Source organism: Chelonoidis abingdonii, chromosome 5, assembly GCF_003597395.2.
Source record: "Chelonoidis abingdonii isolate Lonesome George chromosome 5, CheloAbing_2.0, whole genome shotgun sequence".
Taxonomy (NCBI): Eukaryota; Metazoa; Chordata; order Testudines; family Testudinidae; genus Chelonoidis; species Chelonoidis abingdonii.
Window position 1 is genome coordinate 119,967,673 of NC_133773.1, and position 25,422 is coordinate 119,993,094.

General features: G+C 41.1%; 1 protein-coding gene across 1 annotated transcript in view; it reads left to right on the top strand.

Moving 5' to 3' along the window:
* The window catches only part of STK32B (serine/threonine kinase 32B), a 283,372-nt gene that overhangs the window by 166,933 nt on the left and 91,017 nt on the right, over positions 1 to 25,422 (top strand). The window contains exon 4 of the mRNA XM_032792001.1: positions 1,177 to 1,350. Within this exon, the coding sequence (XP_032647892.1) occupies positions 1,177 to 1,350 (174 nt within the window). The remainder of the gene's footprint in view (positions 1 to 1,176; positions 1,351 to 25,422) is intronic.

Below are 25,422 nucleotides of genomic sequence, written 5' to 3' on the forward strand. Positions count from 1 at the left end.
ACAGAATGGGGGGAAAATGGCTTGGAGGCAGCACTGCTGTGAAGGATCTGGGATGGATCACAACCTCAACATGAGTCAGCAATGTGATTGCTGTTGCAAAAAAAGCACATGCAACTTTAGGTTGCATTAAGAAAGGCATAGCATGCAAGTCACAGCAGGTGATAGCACCACTCGACTCAGTGTTGGTTAGGCCTCAGCTGGAGTAGTGTATCCAGTTTTGGTCACCAATGTATAGAAAGGATGTAGAGAAACTGGAAAGGATCCAGAGGCGAATGACAAGGAAGATCAAAGGAATGGAATGCAAGTCATATAAGCAAAGGCTGAAGGAACTGGGTATGTTTAGTTGGAAAAGAGGAGATTAAGGGAGATATGACAGAAGTTTTCAGATACTTGAAAGGCTGCCATAAAAATGGAGAAAAGTTGTTCTCTTTTTGCCATAGAGGGCAGGAAAAGAGGCAATGGGTTTAAACTGCAGCATAGCAGATTTAGATTAAATCTCAGGAAAACCTTCCTAACTAAGAACTGTAAGAAGCTTCTTCACTGGAGGTTTTCAAAAGGAGGCTGGATAGCCATCTGTCTTGGATGTTTTAGACACAATAAGTACTGCATCTTAGCAGGGGGTTAGACTAGATGACCCTGGCGGTCCCTTCTAACCCTATGATTCATCACCTATGACTCCATTTATCTAAATACCAAGCAAAGGCCTTATTTTTATTCCTGCTACTTGCCGGGGCAATTTATGAATTTGGAAGATACATCCGCATTTTAAAATACATAAACACCAAAAGGTTTTCTAAATACTGCCCAGCAATAAATCAGGTTAAAAATGGTGTTCGATGTTTCTCAAAATCAAAATACCAGGTGACATCCATGGGCCCAATTCTGCTTTCCTTGTGCATCCAAGAGAGCTGCTGTTGTCAGAGTGAGGTGTTGGTGCACAAGGAACACGGGGTTGGGCTAGTATTTGTTTTCTCCAGTACTACCGTCTGTTGCATTTGAGCAAAATGTAATTCTACCCTGGGTAGATCTACCTCTGTTAGATAACTGAAGGGTCTGGCTTGTTTGTTTGTTTGTTTGTTAGTTTTTGTAATAGTTTTCCTTGCCAAAAACAACTTATTGAATTGAACTGAATAACAGGTGGGGTTTTTTTTTCATTTTCATAATTATTTCTTCCAGGTATTCTTTTCAAGATGAAGAAGACATGTTCATGGTGGTAGATCTATTACTTGGAGGGGATCTGCGTTACCACCTACAACAGAATGTGCATTTTAACGAAGGAACCGTTAAATTATATATTTGTGAATTGGCACTTTCACTGGACTATTTGCAGAGATATCATATAATTCACAGGTAAGTACATAGCATTCATTCATTAGTAAAGGCAGTGTAGACCATCCCACAAGTAGGACTTCTTTACTTAGCCACACTGGGAATTGTTTATTGCACTTGTACAGTATGTGTCTCATTTATTATGTGGTTGGTTTTGTGTAACTCAATTTTGCCTGTGGATACATATGCGAAGTTTCTGCTGCATAAATATAAACAGGAGTTGAGTTTGGGCCTGGTGTGTTTTTTTCCCCTCTTCTGAGCCTTGCAATATTGTTGTTTCCACACTCCACTTTGTCATACTCCCTTTCTTTATCCTCTTATCCAAGAGCCGTGATGCATGCTTATTTAATGTTAGACACAATACTCTGAAGGCCACATGTTTTAATTTTTTTTAATTCCCTTACAATTTTCCTGAACACATACATTTGTAAATCAATAGAATAACTGTCAGAAGGGGAAAAAAAGCAAAGAGCGTCACAGTGACTGATGATGGGGAATTAGCTATCAGTTTCCAGACTGCTAGAAATGTACATGGAGTAATATAAAAGCAATAGAAAGGAACAGAGTGGAAGAAATTACAGGCTCTGTGTTCTTTCCCTCTCTGTGGCATTTTTTATGCTGCAATGATCTGTTAGTTTGCCACCTCTTAAAACTATTTAAAGAGTCACAGTACTAGTCAGTGTTAATGATCACTCTTTGTCAAGCATGCCACATATCAGGTATCTCTTAATATTTCCTGAATATTTCTAAACCTAATTTGAGCACGGAGGTGGGTTCCCTTGTGATGGTAATAATAGCAAACTATGGAAGAAAAAAATCCTGGGCCTGATTCTGCTCTAACTTGCATTGAGTTTACCACAGTGTAATTCTGCTGAATTCAGTAGGTCTCCTCTTGGTTTACATCAGTGTAAGTGGAAAGAGAAGCTGGCCTCATGCGTCACCATAATTGTTTCATCTGAATTCCAGAGGCCAAACTGAAAATGTTCATGCAACGGGGTTGACAGTAATCAATATAAATAGGTTATTCTAAACAAATTAATTGAGACCTGTCATCCTGTCCACCCACTAGTACTCCCTTGTGCTGTTGTATGAGAGAGCTGATTACAAGGACGTTCTGACTCAACATGAAGACAGCGGAATCATATTCTATCTATTCCAGGTGGTAGGATACTTAAAATCATAGACTATCAGCGTTGGAAGGGACCTCAGGAAGTCATCTAGTCCAACCCCCTGCTCAAAGCAGGACCAATCCCCAACTAAATCATCCCAGCCAGGGCTTTGTCAAGCCTGACCTTAAAAACCTCTAAGGAAGAAAGTTTCATCTAACTCCCACTAGGTAACCTCGATTTCAATGCTTCTAACCCACCACCTTATGAAAATAGTTTTCCTAATAATCAACCAAACCTCCCCCACTGCACACTGAGCCATTATCCTTGTTATACTCATTCTGCTGATCACTAGAGAAACAGTCAATCCAGCCTCACTACTGGAACCCCCTTTCAGGTAGTTGAAGAGCAGCTATCATATCCCCCCTCGATTTCTTCTCTTCTAGCGACTAACGAACTCAATTCCCTTTCACGCGCATCTCCTGCGTAGGTCATTTGACGTCCAGCCCCTACATAATTTGTGTTGGCCCCGCACTGTCGCTCTTTCGCAATTTGCTCAATACTATCTTGTAGTGTGGGTGCCCAAATTATGCGAGGTGAGTACTCCAATGATGGCTCTTCCTAATGATCGCAATTTACAGGGGAATGATCACACTCCTGCTATTTGTGTGCGGAAATACTCCATACTTCAACACTCCATAATGCTTGTTGAGGCTTCTGTGGCAGAGAAGAGACATCATCACTCACATCGTCAAGGCTTCTGTCTCATTGGAACCCTAGGGGTCCTATTTCTGACAAGTCAATGGACTGATGCGGACACATTCGGCTCGCACCTGCAGCTAGGTAATCCGGATCTCTTCAATCCAACATGATGGGCACGCGAGTGCTACTATTGTTAGAACATCCAAAAGGTTCTAACTGTTCTGCCCAAGCCTCACAGCATATTAGTCAGTAATCCCTTCGAAGACTCACTTATTCATACCACCCCACAGGCATTATACTGCCATCACTCCAGATAGGGTCTTCGCAAACTTTATGGAGATGCCACCACCCTCCTCCAGAGCATGAATGAAGATATTGAACAAAACGAGTTCGAGATCATCCATACTCTATGAAACACGACTGACCCACTATACTGACAGTCGCGGTGCGTCGAATACACTATCCCCGTCTGCAGCAACCGAGAGATCTAGCTGAGCTCTTGCGAGCCAACCTTACATCAAACCCGTGAGCCGATTCACTTCATAAGACATTAGGTGATTCTTTATACTTGGGGAAGAATACTGTGGGAGACCGCTTCACTCCAAAATCTCTGCGGAAATCTAACGGCGAACCAAGTTGCCTACCCGCCTCAATCCCAAAAACCACTGTTATCTCCATCATAGAGAAGGACAATAGAAGTCTTAGTCTCAACGCATGGACCATTGGCCCCTTGGTGGGCAGGGGTAAGCCATGCAAAACATGGAGTTGCCTTGATCACTGTCGTCTCCATCTCAAACGTTGCTGCAGAATTTGAGGATCCTGAGGAGCCTGTCGCGAATGATTGCTGCTCCCATAAGGTACGCAGAGGGGCACGCGCGGTATCTGCGCCTTTGAGACGTAACCTGACTCGATCACCACGTCCTTTCCTTTCTTGCATTAACAGACTGAGGCACTACAATTAGCCTTCGTTCTCTCGAGTCGGCATCCGGCTGTGAGCCTTCGCACACTAACGATCAAGCTATTTTCTACAAGACCTACAGGACAACATTGCCTCGCCAGATCACACCGCCAAATCTCATGTCACGCACCCTTGGAGAGGCAGAACGCCACTGGCCCCCAGTAGGTTAATTTCTGAATGCGTCGCCAGTCCAGGCGTTCTGAAATAGTATGACTCCGCAAGAAAGCCCAGCCTTGTCGTCCTCACAGATGCTTGGCTTCCCCTCCCAACGCGAATGCCAAAACACAAGAAGTGCAGCAGCTACGAGCGGAGTCACTTCGACCTTATGCGTCACTGACCAAGACAACCTTAGACCGCAAAAAATGCATCTGAGCTACATCGTAGCGTCTTTAAGCTCCCATAACCACATGCCTCACTGTCACTACGGATCGCCTCCCAGTCATCAGTAAGCGGGCCACGCTTGCCCTGAAACTCGAATTCTTGTGCTCCCTCTGACCCATAAATATGCGCTAGAGCGTTCTAAGAACACTCCCTTTGTTCATGGTTCTTCTGTGAGGAGCCATCCTGATGAGCGACACGTACAAGTCGAGTGATTGGCAATCCTGACTCACTCCTCCACCAAGCGAACGAGCATATTATATTTACCCCACTGCGCCTGTAAGGTCATTCTTTCGCATTCTCTCCGCATCTGTAAGCGAGTTCCGCTATTGACTTTTTAGGGGATCAGCAGGCATCTTGGAGCGGGATTAACTCAAGATGGGTCACGCTCATGTATACTAGACTTGGAGCGACCACCTCACGGAATGTCAGAGGTATTGACCGGTATGACACGCGTCAATAGGAGAATCACGAAACATTGCTGAGCTACACGCTCCTTCTGCGACGATCCTTAGTGACACTATCCGTCAGCGATATTTCTCCCGCCACGAGGGGAGCACTCCAGCGATCCAGGTCCCATGAGAAGTCAGGATGTTTTTCTGAAGTCAGAGGCTAACGATAATCTCGGCAGGCTCTACCGTGCGTTCTCTGTGTTGGTTCAAGGAATCCTGAGGACCTGCTCGAACCATATCTCGTGGCAGCTCGCCCCCACGGTTCCACATACACACTATTTGCTTCTTCTACTAAAGTCTTCCAAGTTAGGGAGCGCGAGCAGGTCAAGAGCTCTCGCCCTAGGTTGTTCTTACCAGCAGTGTGTGCAGCCTGGACTATTGTCCCACCTTAACGTTCCAAATATATCTTATGGCGTGTTGGCACTTCTGTATCTGCTCTCCTCCAGCAGATAATCAGGAGTTGATAAAAGCTCCATGAGACCCCAGGGCTCGCGATCAGAACTTCCTGTTTATTTGCCGAAAGAAAGTCCGCATTCCTCTCATCCTCCCTTGGTCTGGTGTCTAGGCAGACCCCCACCACAACTAGCACCCTTGTTGCTGCCACTTCAACTAATCCAGTTTATTCTCCAGCTAAGCTCGGGCAGAGTAGGGGCTTCTGGTCCTATGGCAAACACACACAAACAACCAATTGAAATAACGTTACTGTAACTAGGATTTCTGCAGGTCTAATCATTTGCGGATGAAAATGTTGCAGGAATGCCCAACTGCTCAGATAGTTAAGACCAAAGCAGATTGTGAAGAACTTCAAAAAGATCTCACAAAACTAAGTGATTGGGCAACAAAATGGCAAATGAAATTTAATGTGGATAAATGTAAAATAATGCACATTGGAAAAAATAACCCCAACTATACATACAATATGATGGGGGCGAATTTAGCTACAACAAATCTGGAAAGAGCTTTTGGAGTCTTCATGGATAGTTCTCTGAAGACGTCCACGCAGTTTGCAGAGGTGGTCAAAAAAGCAAACAGGATGTTAGGAATCATTAAAAAGGGGATAGAGAATAAGACAGAGAATATATTATTGCCCTTATATAAATCAATGGTACGCCCACATCTTGAATACTGAGTACAGATGTGGTCTCCTCATCTCAAAAAAGATATACTGGCACTAGAAGAGGTTCAGAGAAGGGCAACTAAAATGATAGGGGGTTGGAACAGGTCCCATATGAGGAGAGATTAAAGAGGCTAGAACTTTTCAGCTTGGAAAAGAGGAGACTAGGAGGGGATATGATAGAGGTATATAAAATCATGAGTGGTGTGGAGAAAGTGAATAAGGAAAAGTTCTTTACTTGTTCCCATAATATAAGAACTACGGGCCACCAAATGGAATTAATGGGCAGCAGGTTTAAAACAAATAAAAGAAAGTTCTTCTTCACACAGCGGACAGTCAATCTGTGGAACTCCTTGCCTGAGGAGGTTGTGAAGGCTAGACCTATAACAGGGTTTAAAAGACAACTAGATAAACTCCATGAATTTAAGTCTATTAATGGCTGTTAGCCAGGATGGATAAGGAATGGTGTCCCTATCCTCTGTTTGTCAGAGGGTGGAGATGGATGGCAGGAAAGAGATCACTTGATCATTACCTGTTAGGTTCATTCCCCTTGGGGCACCTGGCATTGGCCACTGTCAGTATACAGGATACTGGGCTGTATAGACCTTTGGTCTGACACAGTATGGCCATTCTTAAGTTCTTATTATTATTTCAGACATGACCAACACACCTTCCCTCCCCTCATAAGCTTTGCTGCTCATAGATTTTAACAAAACCCACCAGCAGTTGGCTAATATGCTACACATTTTCAGTCTGAATAACTTGGGCTGCGTATTTTCAGCCAGCTGTTTCTTACCATGTTTACTTGAAGAGTTGAATCCGGGATGCTTTTGCAGATAGAGGCTTAGCTCTGAGGAATGGTAGCGCCATGATTCTATAGATGTTTTCCTTGTGACACATGCCATGTTGATAGAATTACATTTTTTCTCTCTTATTAGGAGTAAGTGGATTTTATGGCCCTCAGTTAACTGTGTTGTCCTTACAATTTTATCATCACTTGGCAGTTTCACACTGTGAAAACTGAGACTGGATATGACAGATATCTGGAAAGAAAATTACAACACCCTTCCAGCAGTATTGTAATTTGAAGCTCGAAATGGTCCATCTGCCGTGATTTTTGTTTGTGATGCATTTGTTTTCTCTCGCCTACCCATCTCGTGATTTTATGGTCCTCACCATTTTGATTGGCACTGCTGAAAGTTTCACTTTTGACAGGAAAGAGCAAATCTATTATGATCATGGGTGGTAGTGAGAAGATCAGGGGTGGGAGTGAGGTTATATAGCTGCCAGTGTCACACACTAGCAAAGTGTATGTTGTCTCCCTCTTGTGGCTGCTCCACTACCAGATAACAGCTTACCACTGCTACTAACTTAAGGAGTTATTCTTTTAGTTCAAATGGCAAAGATCTATGCTGCAATGCAAAAGTTTACAAGTTCCACCCTACTGATGACCCATTCAGAGAGTGATTATACCAACAATTCTGTAGAGTTAGATAACATTTTTATGCCTTTACAACTTCTGTATTTATATAGACTTTTACTTATGGCTCCAAAAATAACATGCCAAGATTATAAATTCCCAAGTAGTGATTCCGGTATAAAATTATCCACATAAAATGTAAGTGGTAGATAAGATAGGGCAGGTGGAAATAAGCATCATTTTTTCTTCACTGAAGTTCAGATGTGGAAGGAACTAAAACAGTCCAAATTTGAGTTCTACCAGGGCATGTTCAAAAGTAACGTATGTAAATGATAGAACATGTCAGATTGCAGCCTATACCAGAGTTATTCTTGCTGGCAAACACAAGCTAATGAACAAGAAATGTAATAGCATCTTGAAGTAGACAGAACAGGAAAAAATATCCTGTGTGTGGTTATTATTCGTATATGCCTGTTCCCTGAATTATCTTCATGCGTATTTCTCCATTCTTGGTTTGATTCTTTTTATTGAGCTTTTGAAATAAGTGCAAGTCTGCATTCTTTCCAAAGGAAAAATGAGGGACCTGAATAAAAATCTCATATAAGAGAAGAAAATTAGATGATGTATCAAATCATCAAGAAAATGAACACCATGCAGACAACAAAGTACAGAAAAAATAATGAGCATTTGTAAGCCCAGTGCTGATAGACAAGAATGTAATTCTTGGCATAAAAAAATTTAATCTCAAATAATACCTTCTAAAGGAATAAGAAATTACTCATATTCAGAAATCATAACTTTTACCCTTTGAATTGCGTTTTTCACCTATGAGAATGAGTTCTAGTTTTATTATTAGTTATCATTAGTTATTTATTTTGAAGCTGTAAAACAACCTCAAACCCTTTATGTTATCATATGATTCACCAAGTCTTACCTCCCTTTAACAAAGATCGTTGGGAAATAATATTGAAGTCTAGATTTCTAGAGTATATACAATTGCTGACTTTATCAACTGAGTCTGTATCACTTATAGGATTCTGTGAGGTGTCCTGAGGTGCTCCATGCATACCTCTGGGAGGAAAAAGACCATCCACACCAGTGGTCACTGCCATATTCTTTTACAGAGTGCAAGCTTGGGTCAACTCTGTTGTTGAACTATGTGCACCCCTTCTGATCTCCTGCATATAGGCTCATTCGGTCCAATAATGGGTAAAGAAGCAGTTTTGCATTAATTATTCTTAAATTATTCTGTTTTGTATTTTTGATGAAGACATAAAAAAGTTTAAGTAGTTTGATAAGGATACAGCATGAATAAACTAGACCCAACAACAACAGATAGGCCATTTGCACATAACTCATGTCTCAGTTTTAGTAGGTGAAAAAGGCATTACCTCACTCTGCAACTACAGTGAGTGTCTCTTTGGGGTTTCCTATCATTTCTCTTGAGGATTTCTTTACAGTGAAAGCTTTCTTTAATACTGTCAGACTGGCAATAAGCAAAAATAAGCAAATGCAGATTTTTGTGGAATTTTTGTCATTGCAGGAATTCTTTTGTGTATTGAGCTATCTTACTGTAGAGAGACAAGGTGAGTGAGAGAATCTCTTTTTATTGGCCCAATTTCTGATGGTGAGAGAGACAAGCTTTGCAGCTTACACAGAGCTCTTCTTAGACACTTCTTGTCTCTCTCACCAACAGAAGTTGGGCCAATAAAAGATATTACCTCACCCACCTTGTCTCTCTAATAACCTGGGACAAACATGGCTATAATAACATTGCATACTGTCTTACCGTAGATACTGTATTTCACAAGCATCTACTATTATAGCACAGAGCCATCTTGTCCTTCACTCACAAATGTATCCAGCAGATTCCAAGATAGTTTTGTGAGAGTCCAGATGAGCTTCGCATGAGCTGTGTAACTTCTGACTGAGCTGGATGTATGGAGAGTGAGAGAGAAGGGGAGAGTCACAATATTGAGTCATGCTATTGATTGACTCAGAGAGCTTTATGTGCTAAATGTGATTGATTTTGTATTTATTTTTCAAGAGTTCTCTTTCTGAAGTGCCTTTGTTGACTCCTTTTTTATTTCCCCTTTATTCTCATTTACCTTCTGAGAGTTCCCTACGTGGCAGCTTTCAAATATTTCAATGTCCTCCATTAATTTCAATTCTAACAGTCAGGTAGTTTTCCCTCATGAAACAGCACTGCAGTTAAATGTTTCTGATTCTGAATGAGAGTCCCACTAGATAGTGTCAGCAAGTTCCAGATTGTGCAAATGTGACACCAACAGACCCCGGTCACCTGTAGGCAAGCTAGAACCTGGGACCTCTGGAGCCTCTACTGTATGAGCTAAAAGCCAACTGTCTCTTAGCTAAGGCTGTAGAGCAAACTCATTTAACTCTCTCAAAGTGGTCTCGTTGCCACTAAATGGGACAGAACACTTCACCCAGGAGTGTGTGAGTTACATACTTCTCGTAGCTGAGGGAGCACGTCCCGAGCTTCAGAGACTTCCCAGTTGAAATCCTGGACAAGCCCCCACTTGTAACGGCAACAGACCCTTGCTTTGGGGGCGATCTGGGGATAGGGAGGGGTGGATATGGCAGGCATCCCGGGGAGGGCCATCAGAGGACAGGGAACGGAGGGGGAAGTTGGATGGGGCTGGAGGAACTGTGCCTACTTACTTTTAGATGCCCTTCACCATCATGGGCATGAATAAAATTTGAACAGATGAACAGAGTTGTTTTAACTCAAGGCCAGGCTGATTTTGAATAGTTTTGCAGTTCATATTGAACAATTCACACAGCCTTAATCTGTACCTGAAAAATTCTCATCTAGTCCTTTTCATGCATATTCTATGTAGGACTTAATACAGAGAAGAAGGAAGCACTGTCAGGGGACATTTTCTCTCTTAGGTATTCATGGAGGAGGTACTGATGTGAGAAATGCACTCCTAGGTTTGGTACATAGCTTCTCAAGTTGTTTACTGCAGACATTGAGATTGCCCTCTGTAAAGAAGACCTGATCAACATGTTTACTCAAGGAACAACAGGCTTCTCTTCTGAAAGAAACTCAATGACTTAATAATATAGTTCTTTTAGCGGGAGGAGCTGGGGTAAAAAGTTATCTTCAGGAATGTCATACTTGCAAGCTATTGTGCTTATTAAGTGATTTAGTCATCTGTAATTCTGGCTTATAGTGTTTCAGCTATAAAGCTCTGCAACTCTGCCTAGTTTTAACTTTAGGCACTAGCCCTGCAGAATTTTCCACGTAGGGTGCTCTTTCAACTCTCCTACAAAAACCTACCCACAGACCCAGACTCTCACGGAGTTCCACATTAATTAAAATTGTAGCCCATTTCCCCATCTCCCATAAAAGGGCTGTGCACATGAAGCTAAAACTTATGAATATATGGACAAAGATGTGCTTTTCTAGCCATAATCTTCTATCTTAATCTGCATCATGACTAATTATTACTTGATTTGGGGAGGAAGATTTCATGTCAAAAAGTTACATTTTAGAAGATCTAACACTGAAGAAATAGAATTATTAAGCAATACCTATCTCTGTGTTTCACACGGAAATATTTTACATATCAGACTAGAATAATTATCTCCTTGAAAAGAAGTGCAGTCTCAGTCAGAATCATTTTCTGCCGCCCCAAAATCCTTAGTCACACATTTCAATTGTTAGATGGTATCTTTGTTCCCGAGTTTCAACTAAAATATAGCAATAGAGATTCTTTTCAAACAAGATGTCTCTTCCTGACATTATCCTTCCATGTCAGTTAGGCTCTTTGAGACTCAACAGATGACTGTGTCTAGGGTGAAACTTGACAGTTCAGGAAATAGGGCCTTCTTGGCAGGAAGCCAAACACATACATGCATTCTGCCATTCAGAATGAAACAGCACACATTTTCCAGACTGAGCTTTTTCCTAATTGATAAAGTAGTCAATAATGATGAGCTCCTTATACCATTCTTTTAGACCACTTATGCAGGACAAAATTCATGGGATCAAATTCTGTTCTCAGTTACGCTTGTATATGCATTTCCACAGGCATAATTGAGAACAGGACCTGGCCCACTTTGTCCCCTTTGTACCTAGAAGGAGCCAGTGATACTTGTATGTTTGTTGATGGGACATTGTTACCAAAGCAGATGAAGAGATCACCAACTTTATTCTTAGTCTTCAGAAATACTACATCAGCTCTGATGTCAGAAGCAACTCTGTGTGATAGGTATTGTTTTCTGCTGGATCTGATAAGTTTGCATTGGAGAAGATTATCTGGTTCCAGTGAACTATGTTTCCTATGGTTATTAGAGACTGTGTGTGTTCTCAACGAGTGATTCACTCAAGGAGTATGAATCTGTACTCACACATGGTGAACATCCCACAAACAGTTGAAGCTAGGAAGCTGAAAAGATTACAGTAGCATCAACTGTGATTATATCAGTATTTGAATTGCTGTGTGCTGATTCTTTGCAACTCTTATGTGTTCTTCTAATCTTAGACTTTGATTATCTGTGGAGTTTATTTTGCATTGTTTCTTTAGTAGCATGCTTTTCTACAAACAAAAAAAATGTTGGCTGTTTTTTGTTCAGTGCTAGCTATATAGCCAGATATTTGTAAAACTTTCTTCCCACAGCTCTGCCAAAGCTCTGCTGATCTACTCCTGAGCCTCTTCTAGTACTATTGTAATGTGGACATGCTTACACAAGGGATTAAAATATAATTGGGAATAAGGGAAATTGTAAATTCGTCATCACTTGGAATCTTTAAATCAAGATTAAAGGTAAACTCTAGTTCACCTGCAAGTTATTGGGCTTGATAGTTTTCACCTAGAAAAGAATAATTTCTTTCACAGCAGGTAATTCCTGGGTAAAATTGAATGGCCTGCATTATGCAGGAGGTCAGACTAGATGGTCAGGTGGTCCCTTCTGACTTCAGAATCTACAAGAAGCTTTAGCACTGCAGTATAGATGAGCCAAGAAACTGCAAACCAGTGCTTTACTATGCTAATGTTTTATACCTTCTCATGGCATTTTAAAGGTTCAAGAACCCTATAGTAACTTGATTCAGGCTATGAGTCAGAGGCCATTGTAATGCATTTCAAAATTCTCTTCAAAAACTGTAAAAAGTCTTTCAATAAAACCCTACAAAATCTCTCCAAAATTGAGCAGAATCCCTGCAGTTTTTTTCCATGCACAGATTTTTTTTTTAAAAAAAGAAAAGTTTAAAAAAAAAAGTGTCCTGTCTGATTATAACCTAGTGGGCAAATCTGAATGAAACAGACATATCATGACTGATGTTTACAACCTAGCTAAAGTGGCTGATCAGTCATCTTTTATTGGAATGATGAATTATGCATTGCTGGAATTAGCATAAGGCATACTCTGCTAGGGACCAGCCATTCTGTAAACTAAGATCCATTTGTAATGTACTTGTACAAGGAAGCAGTATCATGGGACTGTGGGATCTATCAGTAAGTGTCCCAACTTCTATGGTGTTAAAAATCTCATCTTTGCATTCAGTATTAAGTGCAGCATGCATTAATGCGCCATAGAAAATGTTTCTTAGAAAATGGCCAAGATTTTCTAAAATGACTAGAAGTTTGGGTCACTCCCATTTTTGGGTGCCCAACCTGATAAAGCATAAAGGGCCTGCTTCTCATTGGGTGAATACACAGTGCTTTATGAAAATTAGGTACCGATACCTTTTTAGATGTCTTGAGTTGGGCAGTCAAAAATGGAGGCATTCAAAATCCATATTTGCTTTTGAAAATCTATAACAGGATGCAAAAAAGTACTAGATAAGTTCATGGAGGATAGGTCTATTAATGGCTATTAGCCTGGTTGGGCAGGGATGCAAAACCATGCTCTGAAGTGTCCCTAGTCTCTGTTTGCCAGAAGCTGGGAATGGGCACAGGGGCTAGATCACTTGATGATGACATGTTCTGTTCATTCTCTCTGATGCATCTGGCATTCGCCACTGTCAGAAGACAGGATACTGGGCTAGATTGACCATTGGTCTGACCTAGTACGGTCGTTCTTATGTTCTTAAAAATCTTTGTACATAATAGCTAGCTGATTTTGTACACCTGCTTTGTAGATCCTGTCAGAAACCAAAATGTCTAACACAACAATCAGAGTGAACTCTAGGGAACTCCTCCCCACAGAGCCATTCAGCCCATATTGGAGGATTCAATCTTTCATTGGTCAGCTTATTAGTACTAGCAATGTTGGAACCTGCCTAGTGCCTCCCTGTGAGCTATTGAGAACTCTTCCTGGGTGGTGAGCACCCTCAACTCCCATTGAACACAATGGGAGCTGACGGTGCTCAGCAGCATCCTGTGGTTATGTTCTAAGGTGACCAGATGTCCTGATTTTATAGGGACAGTCCCGATTTTTGGGTCTTTTTCTTATATAGGCTCCTATTGCCCCCCACCCCATCCCGATTTTTCACATTTGCTGTCTGGTCACCCTATGTGCTCACCTCTTTGCTGGACCAAGCTCTTGTAGCATTATAAAACTTTCATGGGGCTGGTGTCATGTTGCATTGCAATCTGTATCTGTTTTCACTGCTACGATGCAAAGTTTAAACAAATCTGCAATAAAATCATATTGGATCTGCAAACAAATATAGAAATACAATACAATGACAGAATCTCTGTATTCAGTCAGGTTTTAATATTGTGCTAGAATCTATGTAAGTAAATTCAGCAGATGTTACAGTACCAGCCCAATGAAGAATAACAGAATAGTGCTGATCTGTGCTTGTGGGAAAGACCAAGTACAGTGGTCACCCTTTAAAAATGGCCATTGCTTTGTAATGAAATAAGTTTTTTCTGTATCTCTAAGGCAAAATCAATAAGTTTTTAAGGGTGACCACTATGTATACTTTACAAATGTAGATATCACTACTGCCACCTATTGATGAAAGTAGAGAATTGAAAGTGTTTGACTAGTCCACATTTTCCCAAATAAAGATGAGAGAGAAATAGCTGAAGATATTTGTTTGAATTTGTTCCAATTAAGATATTTGTACATTGGTGTGGATTTTAGGAGGTACTTTCTAGCTGACTTACATTTTTGTAAAAGTAAGAGAGCTTGAAAATTGGTTCCTATCACATGTAAATACTGGGTAAAGATGAGGGTTTCATGAAGTGGGGTTACATTAAGCCCACAGAAAGGCCAGTTCCAAAGCTCATTGAAGTCAATGGAAATCTCCCATCGCTTCCTTATCACTGGAGGTAGCAGCATGTTAACTGTAATGCTGATGGAGTATCAGCATTGTTACTACTAACTTTAATCAGGTTACCATGCTAAAAATACTGGTGCCCTGTCCAGTGCTCCCATGTTGCTTTTACAGTGCAATGGTGAGTGATTTCCCGAAATAATAGAGTAGGCAAGGCCAAATATAGTGCACAAATGTTGTCATGATCTGTAATACACTCACTGGTCATTTAGAAGAAGTGTAGATCACAGATATTTTGGACTTCAGGCCTGTTGTGTTCTTGTTTGTTCATTTGTTTTTAAAAGAAGAGACTTAAAAGAAAAACAAAAGGAAAGTTGCTGCACTTCAGAATCCTTAAACAGACTCATAAAGACTACTTCACCATTTTGTGATAACATTCAGTACCGTTACATTTTGGTACGTGCATCAGAAATGGTGCTCTTGCTACGTAAAAAGAGCTCAGACATAAGAGTGAACACAGATGGGGCAATGGAAGTCTGACCAAAGTGTCTCATGAGTGCTTCCTATCAGCTAATTAATATGGAAGTAATAATGGCTTTGCATTTTACCCCTTAGCCTAAGGAGTAATTACTGAAAAGATGCTGAAGGCTATAAATGAGAGGAAAATCTCTAGGCCTAATAAAGATAAATAGACCTTTGCATGAGTGACTTGTGGGACAATACCATCATAAAATACCTATGGTCTTATACATTTCTAAAGTGTGACACTAAAATTATATTCAGGATCTAGAGTAAAATCTATAGACTTTTGGTGATAGTGTATGATATTTATTCAGAAATGTTCCAGATCCTGAAATCTTTATTCACTTTTCATTAAGGTAAACTGTCCATTAATGTCCAGACTTAAGAATGGAAAATTTGAACAATATAAAATGAATAATATACAGTAACTCCTCACTTAAAATCGTCCCAGTTAGCATTGTTTTGTTGTTGTGTGGCTGATCAATTAGAGGACATGCTCGTTTAAAGTTGTGCAGTGCTCCCTTCTAATGTCATTTGGCAGCTGCCTGCTTTGTCCACTGCTTGCAGGAAGAGCAGCCTGTTGGAGCTAGCTGGGGGGCTTGGAACCAGGGTGGACCGGCAGCCCCCCAATCAGCTCCCCACTCCTCTATGTTCCCTGTGTGGCATCCACCCAACAGGCTATTGATTGCCAGAAATTCCTCCCCCCACTGCCATGTGCTGCTCCTGCCCTCTGCCTTGGAGCTGCAACCAGGAGCCTCCTGCGTGCTGTGCGGGGGGGAGGGGGAGGAAGGGGGACTAATGTCAGGGTGCCCCATCCCCCCTGCTCCTGAACCCCACTTACCTCATCTCCATGGCGGGGGGTGGGGGGTGACACGACAGGGCTCAGGACGGAAGGAGCTTCCTGGGAGCAGCTGCTGTCTCAACTTGCTGATCTACTTAACAAGACAGTGTACTTAGAGTGGGGTCAGCCTACTTAAAGTGGCAACGTGCATCTCTCTCACACAGGGTGTGTGTCTGTCTGCCATGCTGTCTCCCCTCCCTCCATTTGTGCTGCCTTGTAGAGTGTGAGGTTACATTTAACAATAATGTGTTAACCCTTGAGGGCTCACCCAAAAGCTAGTTCGTCATTTAGCAGTAAGGTATTCCTTGGGAAATATCCCACCTGCTTCCACAATCTGACTTCACCTCAACCAAGCTTCACAATCATCATCGCTATATACAGTATTAAATTGTTTGTTTAAAACTTATACTGTGTGTGTGCGTGTGTGTTTCCCCAAAATATAGTCTTTTGTCTGGTGAAAAAAATTTCCCTGGAACCTAACCCAATTTACATTAATTCTTATGGGGAAATTGGATTCACTTAACATCATTTCACTTAAAGTCGCATTTTTCAGGAATTTAACTACAACGTTAAATGAGGAGTTACTGTATGATGGTTGAAACAGACCATCTTTGGATTTAGAAGGTTTATTGGCCCAAAAGTTCTTGCAGGAGGGAAAAAAAGATTAATCTTTTTTACTACCAGTGACACCTGTCCAACTATATAATACAGTACAATACACTTTTCTATGGTATACAACACCATTTCACTCAAGTAGCTGAACAGAGTCTGGAAAGTTCATATGAAAAGCTTGTTTCTGAAAGTATGTCTCTCTTAAATGGCTGTGAAACTACCATTCTAGCTCAGAGTCACTGAAGAGATGCTTTCAATTATTTTAGGTCTGAAATATAAATTTTTCAGGGAGGGGAGGGAAGAGCTGTATAAAACTTAAATTTCACTGGGCCAAATTTGGCCCCAATTAATGTTAGGCTTTCTGACATTTTGGATAAGAATGAGACACTGTGAATTATTTCAAACCTTTCATGCATAATAGCCTCCAGACAATCCAGCTGGAAGTGGCTAGGTTGATTAAACAAGTTCTTGCATCCTTTGTTTCTTAAATGATAAACTTATGCGCTGATACCATGGTGCAAAAGAGTCCCTTTTTAAAATTCAAGCAGAATTAACGGATATCAACTGTGCTAGGATTTTCACGTCATTGAAGAGAGAAATATTTTAAAAACATATTCTGCAGGATAAATAGCTCAGTTCATCAGAAGGTTATTCTACAGTTAATAATCTGTAGCACTTGCCTCTGGTTGTCAATATAATTAGCACAGGTTTAAATAGACCTACAACTGAACTAATCCTTAATGATGCCAGGGGTTGGATTACCAACTTCTCCCTTTGTTTCATCCTATTTTAAAGTCTGTTTCAGAACCTAAATATTAAGTTTATTTGGGTACCATGTGTATTGTCTTCTGGAAGTACATCGAGGTACATATGCACATGCACAAAACCCCCTACAAGTTGCTAGCTCTTTCTCTGCAAAGAAAGAGCTTCAATTTCTCTAGCAATCTAATATTTTATGTACTGGACTAAGATTTCCAGCTTTGCTAAAGTTATCAGGATTCAACACTATGGTAGCCTTAAAGGGACACAGCATCATATCACACTATTAATTAATACAGAAATTGATGGCTCTGAAGGACTTAGTTACAGACAGACAGCCTTTGGCAGTCAGTAATGAGCAGGATTAATATAGAGGGAACATGGACTGCTAGTCAGAGGTCTGGTTGGGCTGTAGTGGTGGCCATTTCCGCTCAGATAGGGTGTGGGCTATAGCACTTTATATTTAATACTTTTGCTGTGATGCTTGCTTAATGCCATGGGGCAGTTCTAGTTGCTAGGAAGAATATTGTGGGGAGTAGGAGTGAGAAAAAGGTGATTGAACTACAGGGTGCTGAAGAAAGGAACATGTTGTTTTCACTATAGTGTGTTCTTCAGGCAAATCCATGCTGGGGATGGAACCCTGGCAGTGCAATGCTTTCTCAACACAGCTGAGATCACTCACCACACTGGGCCATTATTGTGTTGCCCATCCAGACACAATACCCATCTGGCTAAAGTCCTGTCTTAGCTTTAGTATAGCCGATGAATAGTGACGTATCCCACATCTCAGGCTTCATCTGATATACAATGTCAAAACCACAATGCATTTTGTAATCTGTTTTCCACAGATGTGTGATTTTAAATTCCTGTTATTTCTGAAAATCAATACCAAATACAAGTAAGGCACAGTGCCAAGCCCCTGAACCCAAATGTGAACATCAGAACCCATTCATAGTCCTTTCAGAAGTCAGTAGAAACTAGTTTAACAACACCCCAATAGATCCCCACCTGGTGGGGATCACCTGAGTACTCTCAGGTAATGGTAAACTGAAACTTCCATTTCCCAACTCATGGCTATTATTTTATGGTTGTTAACAAATGTCACACAGGTAATATTAATCTTTATTAAACTTGTCCTGAACTACCCACATCAAATTAGCCCATTATCCTAGGGCAGGTGAATATGCAATATATCTTGGTGTAACATAGTGTAAAATATTAAAAAGATCCGATCAGGTATTTTGTGTGCTGCATCAAACCGGTAGAGAAAAGCGAATCTGGAATAATTTATTTTTTGAGTGGATCAGATACTCACCAGGATCAGGTTATTTGAATTGTCCTTGCATGGCTTGAATTTATCATCCATAATTCATTTTTTTTACCTGTGCTTTTGTTTTTTTTTATGGTAGCAGCTAATGTCTAGACATCATCTTGTACTATTATTCATTCCAGACAGCTGCTTTTTGTACAGTGTTCTCCATATCCTAGACTACAATTTGTGCACATGATTATCCATTGCTATGGGGAATATTTTAACAAACTGGAAACATACAGGATCTGACAAACAGATCATGAGGCATCTTACAGATTAAAAGTTTGACAACAGGTTTTTTCTCTGTAATTTTGTCTTTCTCCTAGGTGACGTAGTAAGAATTACTTCTATGGACTACTTCTACTGGAAAAGGAAAATATTAATAAAAGAGACTAGCTGTATAGTTAAGAAAATAGAAAGAGATTTGGCTGTACTTTTAATGTACAGTGAATTCTGTCTTGGTTTTTCTCTGTTTGTCCCATATGACACATTGTTAAATTAGTAGCATGGGTTTATTTTCATTAATTACATGTCAGCACTAAAAAAAAAAAAGTTAGTGTTTATTGAAAATTGTGTTAAAATTGTGATCTATCACTTTAAATTCTAATAGCTCGCCAGCTGGGGACTCTCTAAAGAAGTATGCGATCAGGGCCTAGCAGCAGGCAGCTATCCTAAAGTAATGTGGAATGAATTGTGAATCTTTGATTGAGGGAGGAGCCTGCTTTTGTTTTTCTCTGTTTTGGGGTTCTTGTGTGTTAATCATTCTGAATTTTAAGAATAAAGTAGTGTTATGCTGCAATTTTCTAGCAAGAATATTAATGTTTTTCTCTAACTTTTCTGTGTGTATATGTGGTGTTTAGATGCTGCCATGAACATAACAATTAGAGCTTGGTTAGGCCTGAAACAATGCCTGCTAAAGCCAGCGTGAGTCTTTCCATTAACTCCAATGGGCTTTGGATCAGGCCCTTATTGTGTAAATCTTAAGACCACTTAGTGTCAGGTCGCTGTAGGAGCTGAACACACACAGTGAGCCTGCTTGAGAAAAACCATTCTGAAAAGTTCATCCATCAAAAATTCCATAGACTGTGTCTTGCTCTTTAAAATTGCAAGCTTGTAAATGTTAGCAATTAGGAGTAGGGGTTGGGTGGGAGGCCAAACAATTACATTACAGGCAGCGATCACCTGCTCTAAGAATGCAAAAAATCATCTTCAAAATGCAAGTTCAATTTTTGATCTAAATTCCTTTGATGAAATTACTCTTTGATTATTCTTTAGGTGCAAACCCAGCCCCCTCTTGTACAAGTGCATAGGCCACTTGAGAACAAGACAGGGCAGTTCCATTGGGTAAGTGTGGGGGCTGGAACCAATAGACTTGTGCAGGGGTAAGGAGCTTGTGTGCAGTGTGGAACTCAGCTCTGGGTGCACAGGATGCAGTGTGTGGGCAGGCCAATGGGAATGTATAAGTGAGTTGTTTCTGCCTTCCCCTCACTGCACGGGTGTTGCATAAAGCACTGTAGAGCCTACTCCAATCATTGGGCAAGAGTTGGTTTCACAAAGCAACTCAGAAGGTGCTTCTGGCCAGGTGTATGATGAAAGGGCCCTCTCCCTTTGCTTTCTGCTCACCTACCAAGTCCCAACCAGGCCTGGGTGCTCAGACTGGCTTCCAGGGGGAGTCTGCATAGAACATATGTTGTCTCCTTACTAGCATGTTAGATTTCGCCCTTTGAACAAGAGCAGCATTCTAGAATGGCCTGAGAAAAGAGACTTGCCAGAGGGAAGCTGTTCTTAGAAGTTTGGCCTAGTGGTTTGGATACGCATCCACATATATGGAATTCATAAATTCTAATTCTGTTTCCTGCAGATTCCAGCTGTGGCCTTGGGAACTTCTGGCCAAATTTTCAAAACTTGCCTTTAATTATGGGTGCTCCAATTTCGAGCTTCCAACCTGAGGCAACCAGAGATATTGAGAAACCACAGTTCACATTGTCTTTAGTTGGAACAGTAGGTGCTTAGCAGCCTTGGCATATAAGTGCCTTAACTTGGGTAACCAAAATGGAGACAATTAAAATTAAAGTCCACTTTTGAAAATGTGATCCTTAATGACCCATAAAAGCTAGGACTTTGTTTCATAATATTGTGTACACTGGAGTTTGCTTTGTAAGTCTGTCCCAGCTTAGTGAAAAGCTGAATCCCACCACTTGCTTTCATTGTCCATTCAGAGCTAATATATAATCACCATAAAAACCAAGGTTTGTGTCAGTAGTGCTGACACAACCGTGGTATAAGTCTTTAGAATTTGATGCTCTATTAAAGTGCTGTTAAAACATCTGTCAGATATAATTTGATCTTGCTTAGACCCATCTCCGTCGGGATCACCTAGATTTCCAATGCTTGGGAGACTGGAAATATCATTGAGAAAATCTTGCAGGAAGTCCCAGGGAAAAGAATGAGAGATCATCAGACAGGAAACTAAAATAATACCTCCTGGATTTTTGCCAGAGCCCGGGAAAGGGATGGCAATCCTTAAACATGAGATAATGGACAGTCTGAACTGTTTGTAAGTGCAGGTGTGGAGATCTTCTCCAGGAATATCAGAAAATAGCCTAGGTTTGCAAGGGACAGGTACCACCTAAAATCATTCTGTTCTCTGGAAGAAAGTACTTTGACAAAGTAGAAGGGAAATTATGGCATGAGTAGGAAATTATAAACGAAGTGGAAAATGGCAGCAACCAAGACTGTGGTAATTGCATGGTTGCTGTAGAATATGAAAGCAGGAAAAAAACAGATGGTCAATGTTAGTTCTTCAGTTCCCTCAGGCTGAAAAACAACATTATTAGTAATGGGTTTCAACAAACTAAGAAGAGCCAGCAGCTGTGCTGATCATAGAAGTGCTTTCCTAAGGTGATTATATTTATCTTAGCTAATGGAGCTCTAGCTGATATTCTATTATTCATGGAAATGTCTGACCCTTTTCTTAATCTTACTGAGCTTTTTGTCTCAATTATTTCTTGTGGCAGTGAGTTTCACCGGTTAGTTAAAATGTGCAAAAATATTTACATCCTTGTATAAAAAATGTATTTTCTTTCAATTTCATTTGGTATCACCGTGTCCTTGAATTATAAGAATAAACAGGAGTGTGCTGTTGACCTTCTCTGCACCATTTCTTATTTTGTTTACCCCAACATGTTGCCATGTACAAATCTCTTGTGCAAGTTAAATAGTCCTAGTCTGTTTAATGTCTTCTCATGGGCAAGTTTTTCCATGGCTTTATTTGCTTCGCCCTTCTCTGGACCTTCTCTATTTCTTTCATGTCCTTTTGGGGATTTTATTTATATTTGTATCATACCATTATATATTCATATTATTTATTATATATAATATAATATTATATATTATATATCATTATATATTATTTATATATTTATATCAATATTTATATCATACCATTTGATTTATATTATGGCATTACAATTTTTTCAATATGATTCTTTATCCCTTTTTTTAACACTACCTGGTTCAATATGTAATGGCAGCCAAATAAGCAGATATTTTCATTTAGCTGCACACAGTGACACCAGGTCTCTCTCTAGAATGAATCATTGAGAAACCATTAAGTTCAAACTGATCCTTCCAATGTGTTTTATCTTGAATTGTCTACTCTCAATTTCTTCTATATGATGGGGTGTACCTGGTCTTTCTGACTCCCTACAGGAGACTCCATCATCCTATTACACCTAGAAAAGGAGCAACAAAAGTGGGCCTTTCAGGCCTGCCTAGAGAGGCCAATCAGAGCCTAGCAGGCTCAGATAAAAGTTGGTGCAGGGCCTCAGCAATTCAATTCCTGGCTGGGACCAGAGGGGCAAGGAAGGGTGTTCCTCTCTGGGCAAAGGAGCCTCAGGGATAGCTAGAGTTTTGTTCTGGCTGCATTTGCGTAAACTGACTGAGAGAGGGCCTGAGGACTTCGACACGGAGGTGAGGCATGAAGATAAAAGCGACAGTTGAGAAAAGGGCCAGGGAAATAGCAGCAATGAATCAAAGTGAGCAGTACATGGCTGCTGTGTATAGGCTCCCTGGATTGGAATCCGGAGTAGTGGGCAGTTCCAGGTTCCCTCACTGGTGAAGTGTTGTAGCCCCAAGAAGGGGACAAAGGTTCATTTGGAAGCCCAAGCAAAAGGCTGAATTTAAAGGGCCCAGAGCTGGGGCTGAAGACCCTGTTGAGGGCAGATAGACAGAGTTTTTTTTACTGTTTGCTACTCAGAAGGAGTTTGTTTTGATTGTGTGACCCAGCCAAAAGGCTGAACCACGGAAGACCTGCTAAGCAAGGTTGACAGCCGACAGGGGCACCAGGAGCAGAAAAAGGACTGCAGTACCACACACACCAGCAGGAGGCACTCAAGAAGTGAGTAGCCCCCATTACAATCTGCCACTCTATTGCCCAATCACCAAGTTTACTGGGTCCTTCTGAAGTTCCTCACAGTCCTCTCTAGATTAAATCATCTGGAAATTTTATCAGATCAATTCATTAATAAATATTATCATAGAATCATAGGACTGGAAGGGGTCAAGAGGTCATCTAGTCCAGTCCCCTGCACTCATGGCAGGACTATATTATCTAGACCATCCCTGACAGGTGTTTGTCTAACTTTCTCTTAAAAATCTCCTGTGATGGAGATTCCACAACCTTCCTAGGCAATTTATTCCAGTGCTTAACCACCCTGACATTTAGGAAGTTATGCACCTCTAATCCCAAAACAGGTCTTTGGAGCACTTCATAATTAGCGTTCTTCCATGTTGAAGATTGGCCGCTTATTCCTACTTTTATTTCTACCAGTTAATCTAGTCCACACCAGAATGTAACCTCTCATTTTATGACTAGTTAGTATCCTTCATAGCCTGCTGGAAAAGACATTAAACTTGTTAAAGTCCAAGAACATTATATCTATCTATTCTCCTTGATTCCTGCCATAATCTTCTTTCAGCTAAAAACCCTAGTCTCAGTTTTGCCAGAAGCTGGGAATGGGCGACAGTGGATGGATCACCTGTTCCATTCATTCACTCTGGGGCACCTGGCATTGGCCACTGTCAAAAGACAGGATACTGGGCTGGATAGACCTTTGGTCTGACCCAATATGGCTGTTCTTATGTTCTTAAAGGGGAAAAGACAACACTCCATCTGGATAAAGCTTTCCCACTCCTCAGTGGTTCAGCATGCTGCCTTTGCCATCCTTCCAGCCCAAGAAATAAGAGACAAGGGCAGAGATTCAAAACCAGGCTTTATACAGACCACCATGCCAACCTTTACCATTCTAACCCCATCTGATTTCCTGAAGAAATGTTTATTGGGTCATCAACAATAAACTGCATGCAAACAGGAAAAAAAGGTAATTAAGATGCACCATGTTTTTTTGTTGTTTTTTTTTAACTCCATCATTTATTTGAATGGATGCTTTCCAGCACTCTACAGTTTGGATTGTAAATCCAATTGTTCTGCTCCTGTCAGTAGCTGACTTCCTGGTGTAAAAGGTGGCTCCTACCCCACTGTCCAACTTGAGCAAAAGAAAGGAAAGAGCAGTGGAGACATTAAGGACGTGAAGCTAAGCCCCTCAAGGTCAACTTGAGCTATTCCACTGACTTCAGTGGGCTTTGAATCCTATCTTGGTTGAGCTTGATCAGTATAATGTGATCAACATGGTATGCTCTCTACAGAGTGAACGTCTTTACAGTGGGGATTCCAGTCGCTCTAGATTTCATAGCAGAAGTTAATTTCTTATTTGGAATCTTGGTAGGGTATTTTCTATTTTGATTGTATTTGTATTCTTACGGCAACACCAGTCTGACACACTCTAATATCCAGAGAACAAAGGGAGGCAGAAATGGTTTTGCAGGCAATGGTAAGCAAGAAAAGCTTACACACATACCTCTTTTCTTCTGTCCTATGCCTGATTATGACAATCGAGCTGCTTGGATCAATCTGCTCTTTACAAGGAGCAGGGGTGGCTCCAGGCCCCAGCATGCCAAGCGCGTGCTTGGAGCGGCATGCCGCGGGGGGCACTCTGCCGGTCACCAGGAGGGTGGCAGGCAGGCAGACTTCGGTGGCATGCCTGTGGAGGGTCCGCTGGTTCCGCGGCTTTGGTGAAGCCGCGAGACCAGTGGACCCTCCGCAGGCGCGCCTGCAGGAGGTCCGCCGAAGCCACGGGACCGGTGACCAGCAGAGTGCCCCCCACGACATGCCACCGTGCTTGGGGCAGCGAAATGTCTAGAGCCGCCCCTGACAAGGAGATGCTGACTAATAACCAATTCACTCTAAGCAAAGAGGGTAGATGGAATGAACTTCCCCTCTTATGGAAACTGGTGAATACGGTAGCACTGCTAATCACTACATAGCGAATGGTTTGGAAGCAGCACAAGGAATAGGCACAGTTCAATGTCTGACTTAGTGTGCTTTTTGCAACTATAATGGAATTTCTATTGTGAGCTTGAAGCAGGACCTCAGAGGTCCTGGATCCTGATTTGATGGCTTCCATTCATTTGTATGGATATTCATAATAGACAAAAAACCTTGAAGTTAATGCACTGAATTTCACGTACTGCCATTTGAACATGCATGCCAAGATGCAAAATACTTTCTATCATAACAAATAGATTTTTTAACTTAAATTAACATGTCTGAATTTATGCTGCCTAGTCAAATGGCTTGTCCCACTTATGACCATTTTCATGCA